Genomic DNA, 14,827 nt, shown 5'->3' on the forward strand with positions numbered 1-14,827 from the left:
CAGAGGGGGAATGGGAGGCAGAGAAGAAGTTAGATTATGTCAAAGTAGAAGGTTGATGTGAATCAGTCGTGCTTCTACAGCACTTGCTAGGTCCACGCAACACGCCAAGCAACTATTTCATCATAAGGCTGAATCAGACTAGCTCAAGCAAGATTACTTTATACTTAGAACCTCAATACTTTCCACAACCCATCACTCATTGCTCAATCTTCACATAAGACTTATCAGCGGTGCAACTATTTACGCGATCTGTGATATCCCGTATTTACTTAGAACATCCAGAAGAGACAAGAAACTTCGCCACCATCAAACTCAGCTTCCACTTCCTCATCAATCAAGGCCGCCATGGCCGTGGAAGTGGTCCTCAATACACCCCTCGCTGACGCGCTCAGCAATGTGGTCCAGCCAAAACTGTCGGAGGTGGGGTGGAGCACTGGGGGGCTTGACGACTCTGCGCTGGGAGAATACATCATCCTGATGCTTGTGAACGGGAAAACGCAGGAACAGATTGCGGCCGAGCTTTCCAATGACCTGCTCAATCTCGGGCCTGATGATACTGGAGCAACGGACTTTGCAAAGTGGCTTTTTGAGCAGGTCGATATCCTGAACGGGCAACTGAACGGGCCTCCTGCGTTTCAGATATCACAAGCGCAGCAAGGCCAGGCAATACCATCATATGTAGACGAAGGGAGTTCATTCAGTGGTGGAGACAGACATCCAAACGACGGAGGAGGTACTGATACTGATATGGGTGAAGCTATGGACGGGGTCCATAATGGGGCTATGTATGCATCCGTCATTCTCGATCTCGTCATTCACAATCCACTGACAGACGTAAATAGACCGACTGGTCCCAAGTCGATGCGGAATCCTTCACGAAACGGCAACAAAAGAATAATAGGTCAAATATCAAAAGCCATGGATCGATCAGGCGACGTTGCTCTTCATCGCGTCCGACCGCAACAAGGCACTGAGCGTATCAATACGCATAGCCGGCCACCACCGAAAGGCCCCCGAACTGATCAAAATCGAACACCGAGAACGCAACCAAACGGAAGACGAATGGGCATGCCCAATACTGGAGCGGCCGGTCCGTTGATGCAGCTGACACCACAGGAGCAAGTGCTATTGATGTCTATGTACGAGGATCAGGCACGAATGATGCAACAAATTTTCTCCCCTCAACAACAACAGATGTTCATGCCATCAATAAACCCAGCTTTCCAGAATGGCGCTGCACCATCAAGGCAACAACCAGGCCGGTCTCTCTTCGAGAGGGTGGAGGGCAATCCGCAACGGCAGAACGGACACTTCAATAAAGGTTCGCAGTTGAACGGTGCAAGGTTCCAGTCCCAAGAGCCTTCTACAGATACGGATATCCCTAGCAGTTACACCAATGGCGACATCTCGTCGTCTATGGAGGTTGAAAGCTCACAGAACAATCCACCAGAATCGGCCTCAGAGACGATTTGCAGATTCAATTTGACTTGCACGAAGACAGACTGCCCGTACGCTCATCAATCTCCTGAGGCGCCTCCAGGAACCACCATCGATGTGAATGACGAGTGTCCGTTTGGTGCCGCCTGCAAAAGCCGAAAGTGCGTGGGCCGTCATCCATCGCCCGCTCAGAGGGTCAGTCATCAATCCGAGCAGGATTGCAGGTTTTTCCCGCATTGCGCAAATCCTTCATGTCCATTCCGACATCCTACAGCGATGCCTCCTTGCAGGTTCGGCGCCGATTGCAAGAAGGAAGGGTGTAAATTTATGCACGTCAAAACCACGTGTCGATTTAATCCCTGCTTAAATCCACAATGTCCCTTCAAGCATGCTGAGGGTCAGAAGAGAGGAGTCTTTGGAGACAAGGTTTGGCGGGTGGCGGATGATAGTGAAGACAAGGGCCATGTCAGCGAGAGGAAGTTCGTCGACGAGATGGGGGAGGAGGAGCTGGTGGTGCCGGACGTCAAACTCGAGGATATCAAGGCCGAGGACCAAACGCATGGATCCCAGAGTTCAAGCCTAGGGGCCGATGTTGTCACATGATCCGGAGCACTAAGAGTAGAGGCAGGCGATCGGCTCAACGTGTTCAGGCGCAAGGGTTGGCAAGGTTGCAAAATTACGTATGCATGGGGCGTGTCACACATATGAAGATCGTGACGGTGTCCAAATTCTTAAAGAGTCCTAAGCGGTTTTCAGGAAGGAGAGTGGCTTTCGCGTTGGCATGCCTACCTCGATAGCAGACATGTCATCTCGTAGGGATCGAGTTGTCGTTAAGCAATTAAATACCGTTAGTTCGGTTATCATACCACATCAAAATTGCTGCTCTGATGGTATTTCCCGCACCTCAAAATCTCGTGGTGGATACCTGTTCTCCATTACACCCAGCTGCTGTACTCCGTACTTAGAATCCCCCCACCAAACCACATACGGCGCATCCAGGGATTTTCTCATGAATAAATTGACTTCGATCCCTCAATGTCCATTTAACACCTTAGAAACCTTGCTCAAGCAATGCTATGCTCGACCTGCTTGTCAGAGGTCTTTCTTATATCGGCATTATGTCACAGCGTCATCGACATCGAACACGAAACCTGAACCTCCAAGGATAGCCGTTCTGGGAGGGGGGATCACCGGGCTAGCTTGTGCCTACTTCCTGTCTAGAGATCTTCCAAACGCCAAGATCACGCTTTTCGAGGCCAGCTCACGGTTGGGTGGATGGCTTCATTCAAGATCAGTGGATATCGGCAGTGGAACTGTAGTTTTCGAGCAAGGGCCACGCAATCTACGCCCAACAATGCCAAATGGTCTTATAACCTTGGATTTGGTATGAGAGCAGCACATTTCATTGCCTGCCCAGGCTGACCGACGCCATCCAGGTCCGTAACCTTGGCTTGGAGGATCGAGTCCTGATGACCTCCAAAAACTCAGTTGCTGCCCAGAATAGGTTTATTTACTACCCAGATCATCTTGTGCGAATGCCTGGGCCCGGTTCCTCGTTGCTCCAAACCATTTTGAGTGTTTTGTCCGAGCCTATCTTCAAAGGTACTATTTCCGGGGCCTTGTCAGAGGTCACTAAGCCCCGACGTCCAGAGGATCTCCAGGACGAGTCTATCGGTTCCTTTTTCACTCGGAGATTTGGCTCTGCTTTGGCAGACAATGTAGTGTCTGGTGTTTTCCATGGTATCTACGCTGGTGATATCTACAAGCTCAGTGCTCGGGCAATACTGCCATCACTATGGGCAATTGAATGGCGAAACAACTCAATCATGAAAGGATTACTAGAAGAAGCAATTGGAGGGATGCGGCCAATTGCTACAAGCGATTTGGACTTGATAAAGACACTCCAGAGCCAGCCTATCACGTCTGACAAGCTAGAAGTCGCTAAGAAATCTAGCGTATACACGTTCAAGGGCGGGATTGGCGAATTGGCTGACAAGCTGGAGGCAAAGCTCGATGAGAGTGATAATGTCCTCATACTGGAAAACACCGATGTCGGACAAATCAGGATAGTGTCAACTGCGGCTGGCGAGAAGGTATGGATGCCTTTTATGAATGACATCGACGTCCGAGCAGTATAGTCTTCTGTGCGATCTGTGAAATCCTGGACGCTGACTAGAAGGAAATAGATCCAAATAAACGCAAAGGAAGCTTCAAATCGAGAAACGACGGACTACGATTTTGATCATGTTGTATCTACAATACCCGGAAATAAGCTTGCCAGCATCGCATCTCGATCACCTATTACTAGTCTCTCACCTTTATCTCGTACCTCTGCTGTCACAGTCATGGTCGTAAATCTCTTCTTTTCGAATCCTAAAATCCTCCCAGTCCACGGTTTCGGTTACCTGTTGCCTCGGTCTGTGCCATTCGAACAGAATCCTGAAAGGGCGCTTGGTGTCGTCTTCGACTCTGATGCCAGTATCGGTCAGGACGATGTACCGGGCACCAAAGTGACCGTGATGTTAGGTGGGCATTGGTGGGACGACTTCGACGCTTATCCCGACGAGGATGAAGGGGCTAGCATGGCGAAGGCACTGCTAAAGCGCCATCTGGGCGTTAACGAGGAGCCTCGAGCCATCAGAGTAAGTCTGCAGCGTAGTTGCATACCTCAATACGGCGTTGGCCATGAGGCGCGGATGGAGGATGCCAGTCTTCGCTTGGACTCCTTCAAAGGTAGACTCAGAGTTGCTGGAAATAGCTATACAGGCGTGGGACTCAATGACTGCATAAGGGCTGCTAGGGATGTGGTCAAAGGTCTCGTTGATGGTACTGGAACGACTGGACTCGAATCTTTTGTTGGCGGGAAGAAGTGGTCGTGGATAAGCGAGACGAGTTGAAAATAATATAGCTCAGAAGTCGACAGGCTTGTGATTCAGTCACACACGGCACTGGAATGTCGCTTGGTCAGTGGACTCGACGTGCTTTCAGTGGCAGCCTTTTTGCCTGGCGAGGGATCGAGGTGTGAAAAGTGAGTGGATGAGGAGAGCATATCGCAGCAGCTAAACGCAAAAGGTAAACAGTAGTAGCAGCGCCGGCGAGATTGATGCTGAAAACTATTTCGTCACTGCTTTGGGTATACCACAGGTCACGGCGCAAGTGATAGCAGAGCTCCCGTATGGCGCTTGTTTCTTGATACGAGTGAAGCTGGATGTGAATATTGCTAACCTTCGCAAGGGTATATTCGCGGGAAAGACCTGTGCAAGTAACGCCTTCTTCGGCTCTGGAACCATTTCTGCTGTTAACCACCTGAATGCCGCCCCTCGTCGAGCGCTTTTATCACACATCATGTGCCTTCTTAGCTCCATCGCTATCAAAGCCTAGACTGTCCAATTGTCGTATTAGCTCCTGGATTTTGATAACTTTCTCGAACTGCTCAGGGAGCAAACTTTCTCCTTTATCCTTCTTCTCTCGCAATTGTCGTGCTTGCCGTAGCTTCTTCTTCAAGTTCCGCGCCTGTTTCTCCTTCTCTGCTTCGGGTTCCACCTCAGGCTCAGGCTCAGGCTCAGGCTCAGGCTCAGGCTCCGGCTCCTGAGATGGTGGCGGACCTTCTGCCCTCCCATTATCCTTCCACTCCGGGTTTGAATCTTTGTCCGGATTTGAATCTTTGCTGGATTGTCGATAGCATTCCACCTTTGCTTTTGCGTTCACAAGACTCTCATTCTCCTCCTCGCCCTCCGCAACCTTTGCCCTCTTCCTCGCTTCTCTTCTCTTAGCATTCTTTCCCGTGCTTGACTTTCCATCCTCTAAATCTTTCAGACCCTCGGCGCCAGGAACACCGCCACTTCCTCTTGTCTTCCATGCCTCGGCCGTCCTGTTCTTGTAGACTTCGACATCTTCAGGGGGCCTGTAGCCAGGTCGTATCTTGATTTCTTTGCGGAGGGAGCCATCGGCGCGAGTTGATGGAGGAATATGCCGATCACCAGTCGGAGTGGTAAGGATACCGGAGCGAGGGATCGGGAATTGAGATGGGAAAGGGCTGGTGGATGTCGGCATCGTTGCGCTGTAGAGAATGCAGGCGACGGATGGTTCAGAGCTTATGATATTGTGAGATATTCAAGACGTAGAGCAGATTCTTATATCCATGAGACCAATCGTCATGCTAGACAACCAGTTGTTCTTGAGGGGAAAGTGAACGTGATGCTCGACCACTCGTGCGTTCTGCATAATCACTCAAGCTACGGTTGACCAAGCGACGCTGTTATTCCGCCGCCAATATAGACCAACTTCCCTCGTTGACTGACTATCTTCACACCATAATCTCTACACAGATCTGCACATTGATCACAATCATCATAATGGCTGGTGTAAGTAACGGGAGACCAATTGACAGACTGCAAAGCTAACTGTTAATGCCCCTAGATCGCGGGCGGCCTCTACAAGCAAGTATCTGTAGCCTCTACAGCGGAAGCCTTAGCTAATACCCACAAAGCTCCATCTTCCGAAGAAATGTGGTCTTCTTGTCCGCGGTATTCAGCGGAGCTTTCGCATTCGAGATGTAAGACCACTCGACGACTGCTTGAAAAGAGAAGCGGGAGCTGACGGGCGTGGGGTACAAGTGGATTCGATCAAGCTCTAAGCAAATACTGGGATTGGAACAATAAGGGAGTGAGTAAAAAGCCATCAATTCGTGACTGCGGCTTCGGCTGATAAGTTGGATCAGCGGCAATGGAAAGACATACGACATAAGTACGTGGAGAATGAAGAGGAGTGAGGTGGGCTGTTGCAGTCATGTATCCGGCCGAGAGCACGAAAGTATATGACGTGAACTTTCATGTCTGCTTCTTGAGGAACGTGCTGTGTCGTCTTATACGCTGCTTTTGGGCGCATGACTAGGACCAATCTTCAAGCGGCATGGCTACATGTGAAGGGACTGTAAATAAATCAAGGGCTGGCAATGCAACGAAGAATTGCGTCTCAGTCATTCCTAGTACAAGATTTTCCATGCATGTCAATTTTTACTGGCTGTCATCAACATGTTGCCGTAGAGGCATACCTTACTCTAAGTGCTAGGGAATATCCTTTATACCCCTCCGTATTCCACCACCAGCACCGTGATAAATCCCAAGCTCTTTGATTCGGGCTCGTTCGTAAAGACGTAAACAAGCGAGAGATATATCTTCTATAAGAGACAAGTTTGACCAATTCAAAGGTCTGTGTTGGTGAGTTAGATGACTTCGTGACCTCCGCACTTCCCCTCTTCCACATTTCGAACACTTCCACGACGAAATCAAAGAAGAACACCATCTCGTCTCGACCGCCAGGCTTTCGAGCCAACGCCGTACTTGTGCCATCCTCTGTCCATTCGTCTTCGCCTGCGCCAACTTCTTCGAGGCACCGTCCTTACAGCAATGGAAAAGTACCTTCGATGATGTTACTGACAAGCCAAGAGCGACGCTTGTGCTATGCCCTTCGAGATCTTCCCCATGGGCATAGATACCGCTACACGGAGTACGCCAGCCAGTCACTACAGCGAGCACTCTTCAACTCGCTTGTCGCCGAAAATGACGACTATCTACGGGCTCTTTTTGGAGGAAAAGTCCCAAAGGCCGGAGAGGACTGGGACCTTCGGAGTGCTCAGGGCATGGTAGAAGGATCGGAGTACAGTGAAGCAGCTAGGGGCAAGCCTTGCGGTCATATATTCAAGGCCGGCGATGCTACTTACCGATGCAAAACGTGTACCACGGATGAGACATGTGTTCTCTGTACCCGCTGCTTCGAAGCTTCGGAGCATACAGGCCACCTTGTCAGTCAGCACATATCCTTGGGCAATAGCGGCTGCTGTGATTGCGGGGATGACGAAGCTTGGAAAATACCAGTCAAATGTGCCATACACACTTCACACACTTCCGCAACGGCGGGAAAACAACGGCAAGCACCAAACCTTCCGGAAGAACTGGTTGAGAGTATCAAGATGACCGTCGGCCGAGCTATGGACTACCTTTGCGATGTCATTTCATGCTCACCGGAGAATTTGCGGCTTGAGAAGAAAGAAGACATCATTAGGCAGGACGAGCGGCAGTCCTACTTGAATTCGAAATGGTACGAGGAGTCAGAAGATCCAGATCCAGAATTTGCTTTGCTGCTATGGAACGACGAGAAGCATACAATAGACGAGGTTCAACAACAAGTGGCGAGAGCGTGCAAGGCTACGAAAAGTTTTGGGCTAGAGAAAGCTATCGAAACTAATGACATGGGACGCAGTGTCGTTAACTACTCACGGGATCTCAATAGCTTGCTGAAGGTGGCTAAGATCATCGAACAAATCAAGATCACAGTGACCATACGATCCTCCCGGGATACCTTTCGCGAACAAATGTGCGGCACCATCATTGAGTGGCTGGGAGACATCGCTGGTTGTAGTGTTGGCGAGGACCACGACATTCTACGATATACTGTTTGCGAGGAGCTGCTCAAGACATGGCGCACGGGAAGCGTAGCCTTCAATAAGTGGGTTGGTATGAGCGGTTTAGACGACCATGAGATTGTTGAGTCAGCCTATCTTAGTGAAGCTGTAGCGTCCTCAGCAGCCCGTCGTGGTGGTGTACTGATCCCCGGACGATTCGGAGTACCCCACCTAGACAGCGATTCCGACGCGCTTACGAATGACATGGAGAATGATGATGGAGATGAGGACGGCGATAGCCAAATTAATGACGAGGACTTGGAGGTGGAGACGGAGCAGATGGACTTGGATGTTATACAAGCTGAATTGGATACTGAACACAACGATACGGATCATGACATGCGCACTCCTGGAGAAATGGAGGATGAGACCGAAGTATCTGAGGCTACTTACGCAGGCTATCCACCACCTCCGCCTCCACCGCCCGCGCCACCGCAGCAAGTGCTGCTCCGAGATCCTGTGCGAACTTTCTCCACGGACTCAAACATAGGAAACGAGCCAATATCAACGGGTTCGCTTGTATCGATGCCGACGTTCGAGATTCCACCAACACCTTGGTCATTGCGGAGGAAATCACCAAGTCGTCCACCGACTTACTGGCTGGAACAGCCCAAAGCATATGCATCAAAAGAACTTGTACCTTTACATGAGGACTTGCGCCAACGTGTCCGTTTAGATTGGTTATTACTCTTTGATTTGAGGCTCTGGAAGAAAGCACGAATTGGTCTTCGAGATTTGTACATCAGTACCGTGGTTTCGATACCCCAATTCAAACGCATTTTGGGATTGCGGTTTGCCGGATTGTATACTCTACTTGCGCAACTTTATCTTATTGCGGATCGCGAACCGGACCACTCTATTGTCAATCTCTCTCTTCAGATGCTTACCACACCATCGATCGCCGAAGAACTTGTCGAGCGAGCAAATGTTCTTACGAATCTCTTCGCTACTCTCTACACATTTCTCACACACCGCCAGGTGGGTCACCCATGGGATGTCGCCATACACGAGACTTTGGCATTTGATGCTGGTTCAGTCGCGAACCGTAGAATGTACCACTTTTTCGGAGATTTGAAGCATTTGTTTGACGTCGAATCCGTCAAGGAGAAATTCCGTACTCAAGAAAGATACGCGTTCCAATTCCTTGATCTCATTAGACTACCCCAGGGCATTTGCCCAAACGTCAGAGCCGTGGGGGATCATGTCGAATACGAGAATGATGTATGGATTGGTGCATCTCTGATGACAAAGGAGATTAACAGACTTTGCCGTCAATTCGCAGAGTCATTTCGTTGGCGGGACGACGAAGACAATTCGAAATTGTCTCGAGTGATAAGGACTGTTGCGAAAGCCACGATAATTAACTCGGTTGGAGGAGAGCGTGTTCGATTTGACCAGGCTGAGATCAAGGCGGAAACTCGCTTCAAGACACTTGAACCCTTCTACTTCGAAAACGGTCCATTTTCCTTTGATAACAATGTCAATGATTTCGAGATACGCCACACGGTTGTCGATTTTGTAGTTGAAGCGGAGCCAATCAGCTTCCATCATGCACTACATTACACTCTTTCTTGGCTGATTGATGTCGGTAAGAAGAAGCCCGAGAAAGATATGAGGAGCTTGCTGCATTTCACCGTCAAAGAGCTGAAGGAACCTCCTCCGTACAAAGCTCTGATACCCGATCACGATCCGGAAAGCTACCTGATGGCTCTTTTTGACTTCCCGCTCCGAGTTTGTGCGTGGCTGGCGCAAATGAAAACTAGCATGTGGGTAAGAAATGGGTTGAGTCTCCGACACCAAATGGGCACTTACCGGGGTGTGTCACTTCGAGACTTTGGGCATCATCGAGACATTTTCTTGCTTCAAACGGCCATGGTCATCTGCGACCCTAGCAGAGTCCTAGCTTCAATTATAGATCGGTTTGGCATGGATGACTGGATGAGAGGGCACTATGTCACTCGTCCCGGGTATGAACCGTCTCAGCAACTCGACGTGTCAGAGGATTTCATTCATCTGCTCATTGTCTTGTTGAGTGATCGGACCTCATTGCAACCAGTGGAAGGAGACAAGAATGCGCAGGCACTTGCCATTCGTCGAGACATCGCACACATACTTTGTTTCAAGCCTCTATCCTTTTCTGATCTCAATAGTCGGTTAGGGCTCACAGACAGGTCCACAGACCTTGAGGATTTTAGGGAGATTCTTGAAGAGATGACCAATTATAGAGCACCCGAGGGTCTATCAGACTCGGGATCTTTTGAGCTTAAGCAAGAACACCTTTCAGATATTGACCCGTACACTGCGCATTACACCAAAAACCAGCGCGATGAGGCTGAACATGCGTACCGCCTCTGGATGGCGAAAAGATCTGGCAAGCCTGAGGCAGAAATTGTTTTGGAGCCCAAGCTTCGGCCGATCCACTCCGGAATCTTCTCAGATCTCTCCGCTTTCACCAGGACGCCTTTGTTTTCTCAGATAATCTACTATTCACTGGCGCACCATTCGCATCCTCATTTTTCATCGCAAACACCAAATACCAGGATTGAAGCGTATCTTCAAGTCGTCCTACATTTGGTACTTGCCGCTGTGCTCGAAGATGATACGAGCGATGATAACGAACCAGACGTAATGGGCCAAACTCCATCGTTCATCTTTAACGTTCTCCACAAAACCTCAGAGCTAGGTAGTACGATCTTCGACATTCTAGTCAAAATGTTGGAGAGCGACGACATCAAGGGTTGCCATCCAAAAATCCGCCTAGTCTTGCACAGAATTCAACAGCGTAGAACTCGTCTCTACGATACTGTCGTATCGTCGCTTTATTCAAAAGGAAGAAACCCTCCAGCACTTCCTCTTGACAGACTAGGTTTCGAGTCCCCACGGACCCCTCTAGACGGGGACCAGGAAGCAAGGGAGCGGCAGAGTCGGGAACTCAGAAAACAGCAAGCCCTTGATAGACAAGCGAGAGTCATGGCACAGTTCCAGCAACAGCAGCAAAATTTCTTGAATAACCAGGATATTACAGAATGGGGCGACGTTGACTCAGACGAACTTGACTCGATTGTCACTAGTGGTACGGAAGAGCATAAGAAGATCTGGAAGTATCCAACGGGCAATTGTATTCTGTGTCAAGAGGAGACGAATGATACTCGGCTTTTTGGGACGTTCGCACTACTGGCAAACAGTAACATCTTTCGTCAAACAGATATCCAAGACCCTGATTTCTTTGGTGAAGCTTTGTCAACTCCCACTGGCCTAGATCGTGCAGCGGACAGTATACGACCATTTGGCGTCGCTAGCCAGAATCGTAGGAAGGTTGCAAAGCTTACACCCAGCGGTAGTGAGGTCGTGTCGGAGCATCAAGGCCTTGGCAAAGGTTTCCCACCATCGTTCGCGTCAAGAGGCCCAGTTTCCGTGGGCTGCGGTCATATCATGCATTACTCATGTTTTGATCTGTACTGCTCTGCAACCCTCCGTCGACAGCATCATCAGATTGCCAGGAACCATCCAGAACGGGTCGTTCGAAAAGAGTTCGTCTGCCCTCTTTGCAAAGCCCTAGGAAATACTTTTCTACCTATAATATGGAGGGGGAAAGAAGAAACTTATCCTGGCGCACTGCATACGGACACTGCTTTCGACGGTTGGCTGTCTTCAGGGGTTGGCTTGACTGTCTCACGATTTTACAAACGTGAAGAGAGTCGATCAGGCAACAATTGCCACCAGGAGCTTTTCGTCAACTATACTTCGGAGGCCGTGATACCTCCACTGGGAAGCAAACTGACGGCCCTTTTCCGAACACCTCTGACTTCTCCTACGACCCCACAGGAATCTAGTAGAAATTCGATGCCGGGACGGTTTCCTCTTGACGAGAACTTAAACCTGTCAATGGTGTCGCCAAGTCATCCAGTCTCTACAGACATTGTACAAATTGACGAACTGATCTCCATCTACAACCGCCTACGAGAGACTATCAAGGCTAATGAGCTACCTTCCCGATTTCCTTATAGCTCTGACCTGTCGGGTAGATCTATAGAAGATCTGGGGAATATCGATACTTTGGCCACGTCGTTTGGTAATACCATTTCAGCTACCGAAATTGCTCAGAGAGGCGTTCAGTCCCAACACGGATCTACGCTATTAGAGAGAATCCCCCCTTCTATAATGACCCACCTTCGAATCTTGTCAGAGACTACATCGTCTTATATTGCGATCGGAGGCATGCGCAACGCCGGCACAAGCACACCAGCGCGCGAATTTTCGGAGACTACTCGACGTCAACTGTTACAGCTTTTTGTCGGCCACCCTCAAATCAGTGGCGATGAGCCACAGAACGTGGTCAAAACTCAGCTGCCAGCTGCGCTCTCGCAAGATACTTTCGTGTTTCTCGCCGAATGCTCCGTCTTTTTGGTCCCCGCATTTGGTTTGGATATCCATCACATTGTCCGCTTATGCTATTCACTTGAGATCGTCAAGGTGGTACTGCACTTGACAGCATATCCAGGTACCTTGGACGAATTGCGATTCAGGACCCACACGCCTACTGACGTCAATATCTCCCCCGAAGCCCTTCACACATTTCAGGACTTTTTGATGCGGATATGCCTCCTTTTCACCCCTCCATGGCCGGTACCGATGCACAATCATGCAGGTGAGACTTCTGTGATGAACGGCAACCGGACACAAAAAGACTGGGTGGTGTTATACAAAGCCACTGCCGCTTACGCCCTTACTTTCCTTCGCAAAGTGGCTATCCTACTAAATGTGCGATATGGTGTAGATTATCCCGATACAGGCCTCGCAGATGTCGATGAGCCAGAGCTTGACCGGCTCACGAAAGCCTTGAATCTGCCGTCTTTGGTGAATATGCTTGCTTGCCTAAAGGATAGTGCCAGCAACGGGCTCTCAATCCAAGAGTCGATTATGGCTGGGTGGGTCCAGCATTGGCAATGGCATGAGGGACATCATGCGGCCATGCGAGGTCACCCCTCGCTTTCGAACGATCAAAAGCTATTGAACCAATCAGCGTACCAGAGTCTAAGATTAGGGCATCCAGCCATCTTCGAGCTAATTGGCTTGCCGAAGCAATTCGACACACTTATTTATGAGGTGTCTCGACGTCGTTGTCCGACCACCGGCAAAAGATTGGAAGATGCAGCTCTGTGTCTCTTTTGTGGCGATATCTTCTGCAGCCAAGCTTCATGCTGTCACAAATATGGCAAGGGTGGCTGCAATCAGCATATGCAGAAGTACGTCAGGTCTCTCCTGTTTCCCAATTCCGTAGCGTGCGAGAGAGATTTAATACGCTAGATAGGTGCGGCGTCGATACGGGGCTCTTTCTTAATATCCGCAAATGCTGTGTGCTTTACCTTCACAACAGGAACGGTAGCTTTAATCCTGCGCCTTATCTTGACAGATACGGTGAGCCAGATGCCGGGCTTAGGCGTGGCCGCCAGCTCTTCCTCAATCAGAAGAGATACGATGCGTTGTATAGAAACGTCTGGTTGCAGCAAGGTATTCCGACCATGATTGCGAGGAAACTGGAGGCGGATATCAACAATGGGGGTTGGGAGACCATGTGATGCGACCAAGATGGTCTAAACTTCTGGGCTCTTAGTCCACCCGGATACCGACAATGGAGGTTAGGGGACCATACGACGCGGCCAAGAGGGTCTGAAATTTTGGTAAGTGGGTCTGCCCGGGGGGGGGTTCGAGGCTTGACGATGCCACAAAAGCGTCATGTCTTTTTTTGGTTAATCATCTCACGTGTAATCCACGAGTAGTATCAGCTATGATAAATCTCCATGCAATTGTGCCTCATCAACCATTACTTCGATTTTCTATTTCTTTTTCTTTTTCTTTTTTCTCATGTAAACCTTGAATACTGCCTGACCGAGGTCCATTACTACAGCTTACCGAGGACACTCACTCTCAAGATATAACCCCCTTTGTGTGTAATGAGCCTAATATTTGATACACTAGCTAGCTATTAACAGTGCTGATATGGGCATTAGAATTCCATGAAGTCCAGGTCATGGTAATTGCAATTATAGCTTCATTACGGTGAGCCACCGCGAAGATCAAACCTTATCCTCCCAACGCGCTCACTCTCAAAGCAACTGACTAAACACCCACCGAGGCTTCAACTTCTCCCATTACTGTTCCTCGGATTTTGGGCACTTTGGCTCCATCCGCATCCTCAACGAAGACCGCATCACTCTCCTTTCCAGTTTACCCACCCATCAGCATCGGGATGCAGAGATCTTCTCATGTATGCTCTCTAGAGAGCTGACGCATCGAGACTTGACTATGTAGAAAGCTGGGAGCGAGAGAGCGGGTACGGAAACGTTCTTCCGTATGAAGAGAGGAGACGTTCAGTTCACAAGCGCCGGAAGTGGCATCACGCACTTGGAGACGAATGAGTACAAACATCATTTGTGCCACTTTTTGACTCTGGGTGTTGCCATGAGAGAAAGGCTTGCACTCTGGATATCATCATAAAGATTTTCCGAGGAAGAGAAGAGGAAGGGGTTCGTGACGATCACCAGTCCCCTAAAAGACCGGAAAGAAGCGTCGAATGAACAGCAGACGAGAGCGGAGCCAGCTGTGGAAAGCACAATTCGAATCCATGCAGATTTCCTGTTCGCTACTAGTGTCATTGCACCGGGCAAAATCTTGGTCTGGAGCGTTGGGGGCGATGACGCTGTTAAAGCAAAGACTGATAGCAAAGTTTATGTTTATCTGCCACGAATGAAAAGTGGAAGCGCGAAGATTCGACTAAACGGAGATGAGTGGCCGCTGTCCGAAAGGGATGGGACCTTCGTTCCTGACGTGGATGCGGGAGACAAACGCTTCTTCGAGTCGTTCGGCTGTGAGGAAGCGGAAGTTGCAACATTGGATGCAAGCCCAGCTTAGATAGCTCGGGCACCT

At 49.5% G+C, this 14,827-nt stretch overlaps 5 protein-coding genes across 5 annotated transcripts; 4 read left to right on the plus strand and 1 right to left on the minus strand.

Annotated features, from left to right (window-relative positions):
* Positions 1 to 345: 345 nt before the first annotated feature.
* HO173_008760 (uncharacterized protein) lies at positions 346 to 2,040 on the plus strand (the record flags this gene model as incomplete). The annotated part of the gene is made up of 1 exon (XM_037310656.1): positions 346 to 2,040. The coding sequence occupies one exon, from the start codon at positions 346 to 348 to the stop codon at positions 2,038 to 2,040; it is 1,695 nt and encodes a 564-aa protein (XP_037162426.1).
* Positions 2,041 to 2,446: 406 nt separating this feature from the next.
* Positions 2,447 to 4,334, plus strand: HO173_008761 (uncharacterized protein; the record flags this gene model as incomplete). Its single annotated transcript, XM_037310657.1, has 3 exons — positions 2,447 to 2,821; positions 2,874 to 3,530; positions 3,624 to 4,334. The coding sequence occupies 3 exons, from the start codon at positions 2,447 to 2,449 to the stop codon at positions 4,332 to 4,334; spliced, it is 1,743 nt and encodes a 580-aa protein (XP_037162427.1).
* Positions 4,335 to 4,773: 439 nt separating this feature from the next.
* Positions 4,774 to 5,490, minus strand: HO173_008762 (uncharacterized protein; the record flags this gene model as incomplete). Its single annotated transcript, XM_037310658.1, has 1 exon — positions 4,774 to 5,490. The coding sequence occupies one exon, from the start codon at positions 5,488 to 5,490 to the stop codon at positions 4,774 to 4,776; it is 717 nt and encodes a 238-aa protein (XP_037162428.1).
* A 302-nt stretch (positions 5,491 to 5,792) lies between these two features.
* Positions 5,793 to 6,208, plus strand: HO173_008763 (uncharacterized protein; the record flags this gene model as incomplete). Its single annotated transcript, XM_037310659.1, has 5 exons — positions 5,793 to 5,801; positions 5,857 to 5,876; positions 5,927 to 5,992; positions 6,054 to 6,102; positions 6,158 to 6,208. The coding sequence occupies 5 exons, from the start codon at positions 5,793 to 5,795 to the stop codon at positions 6,206 to 6,208; spliced, it is 195 nt and encodes a 64-aa protein (XP_037162429.1).
* Positions 6,209 to 6,862: 654 nt separating this feature from the next.
* On the plus strand, positions 6,863 to 14,812 carry HO173_008764 (uncharacterized protein; the record flags this gene model as incomplete). The annotated part of the gene is made up of 3 exons (XM_037310660.1): positions 6,863 to 13,146; positions 13,212 to 13,475; positions 14,446 to 14,812. The coding sequence occupies 3 exons, from the start codon at positions 6,863 to 6,865 to the stop codon at positions 14,810 to 14,812; spliced, it is 6,915 nt and encodes a 2,304-aa protein (XP_037162430.1).
* Between the last annotated feature and the right edge of the window lie 15 nt (positions 14,813 to 14,827).

This window comes from Letharia columbiana, assembly GCF_014066305.1.
Source record: "Letharia columbiana isolate WasteWater2 chromosome Unknown Sc0000034_s0, whole genome shotgun sequence".
Taxonomy (NCBI): Eukaryota; Fungi; Ascomycota; class Lecanoromycetes; order Lecanorales; family Parmeliaceae; genus Letharia; species Letharia columbiana.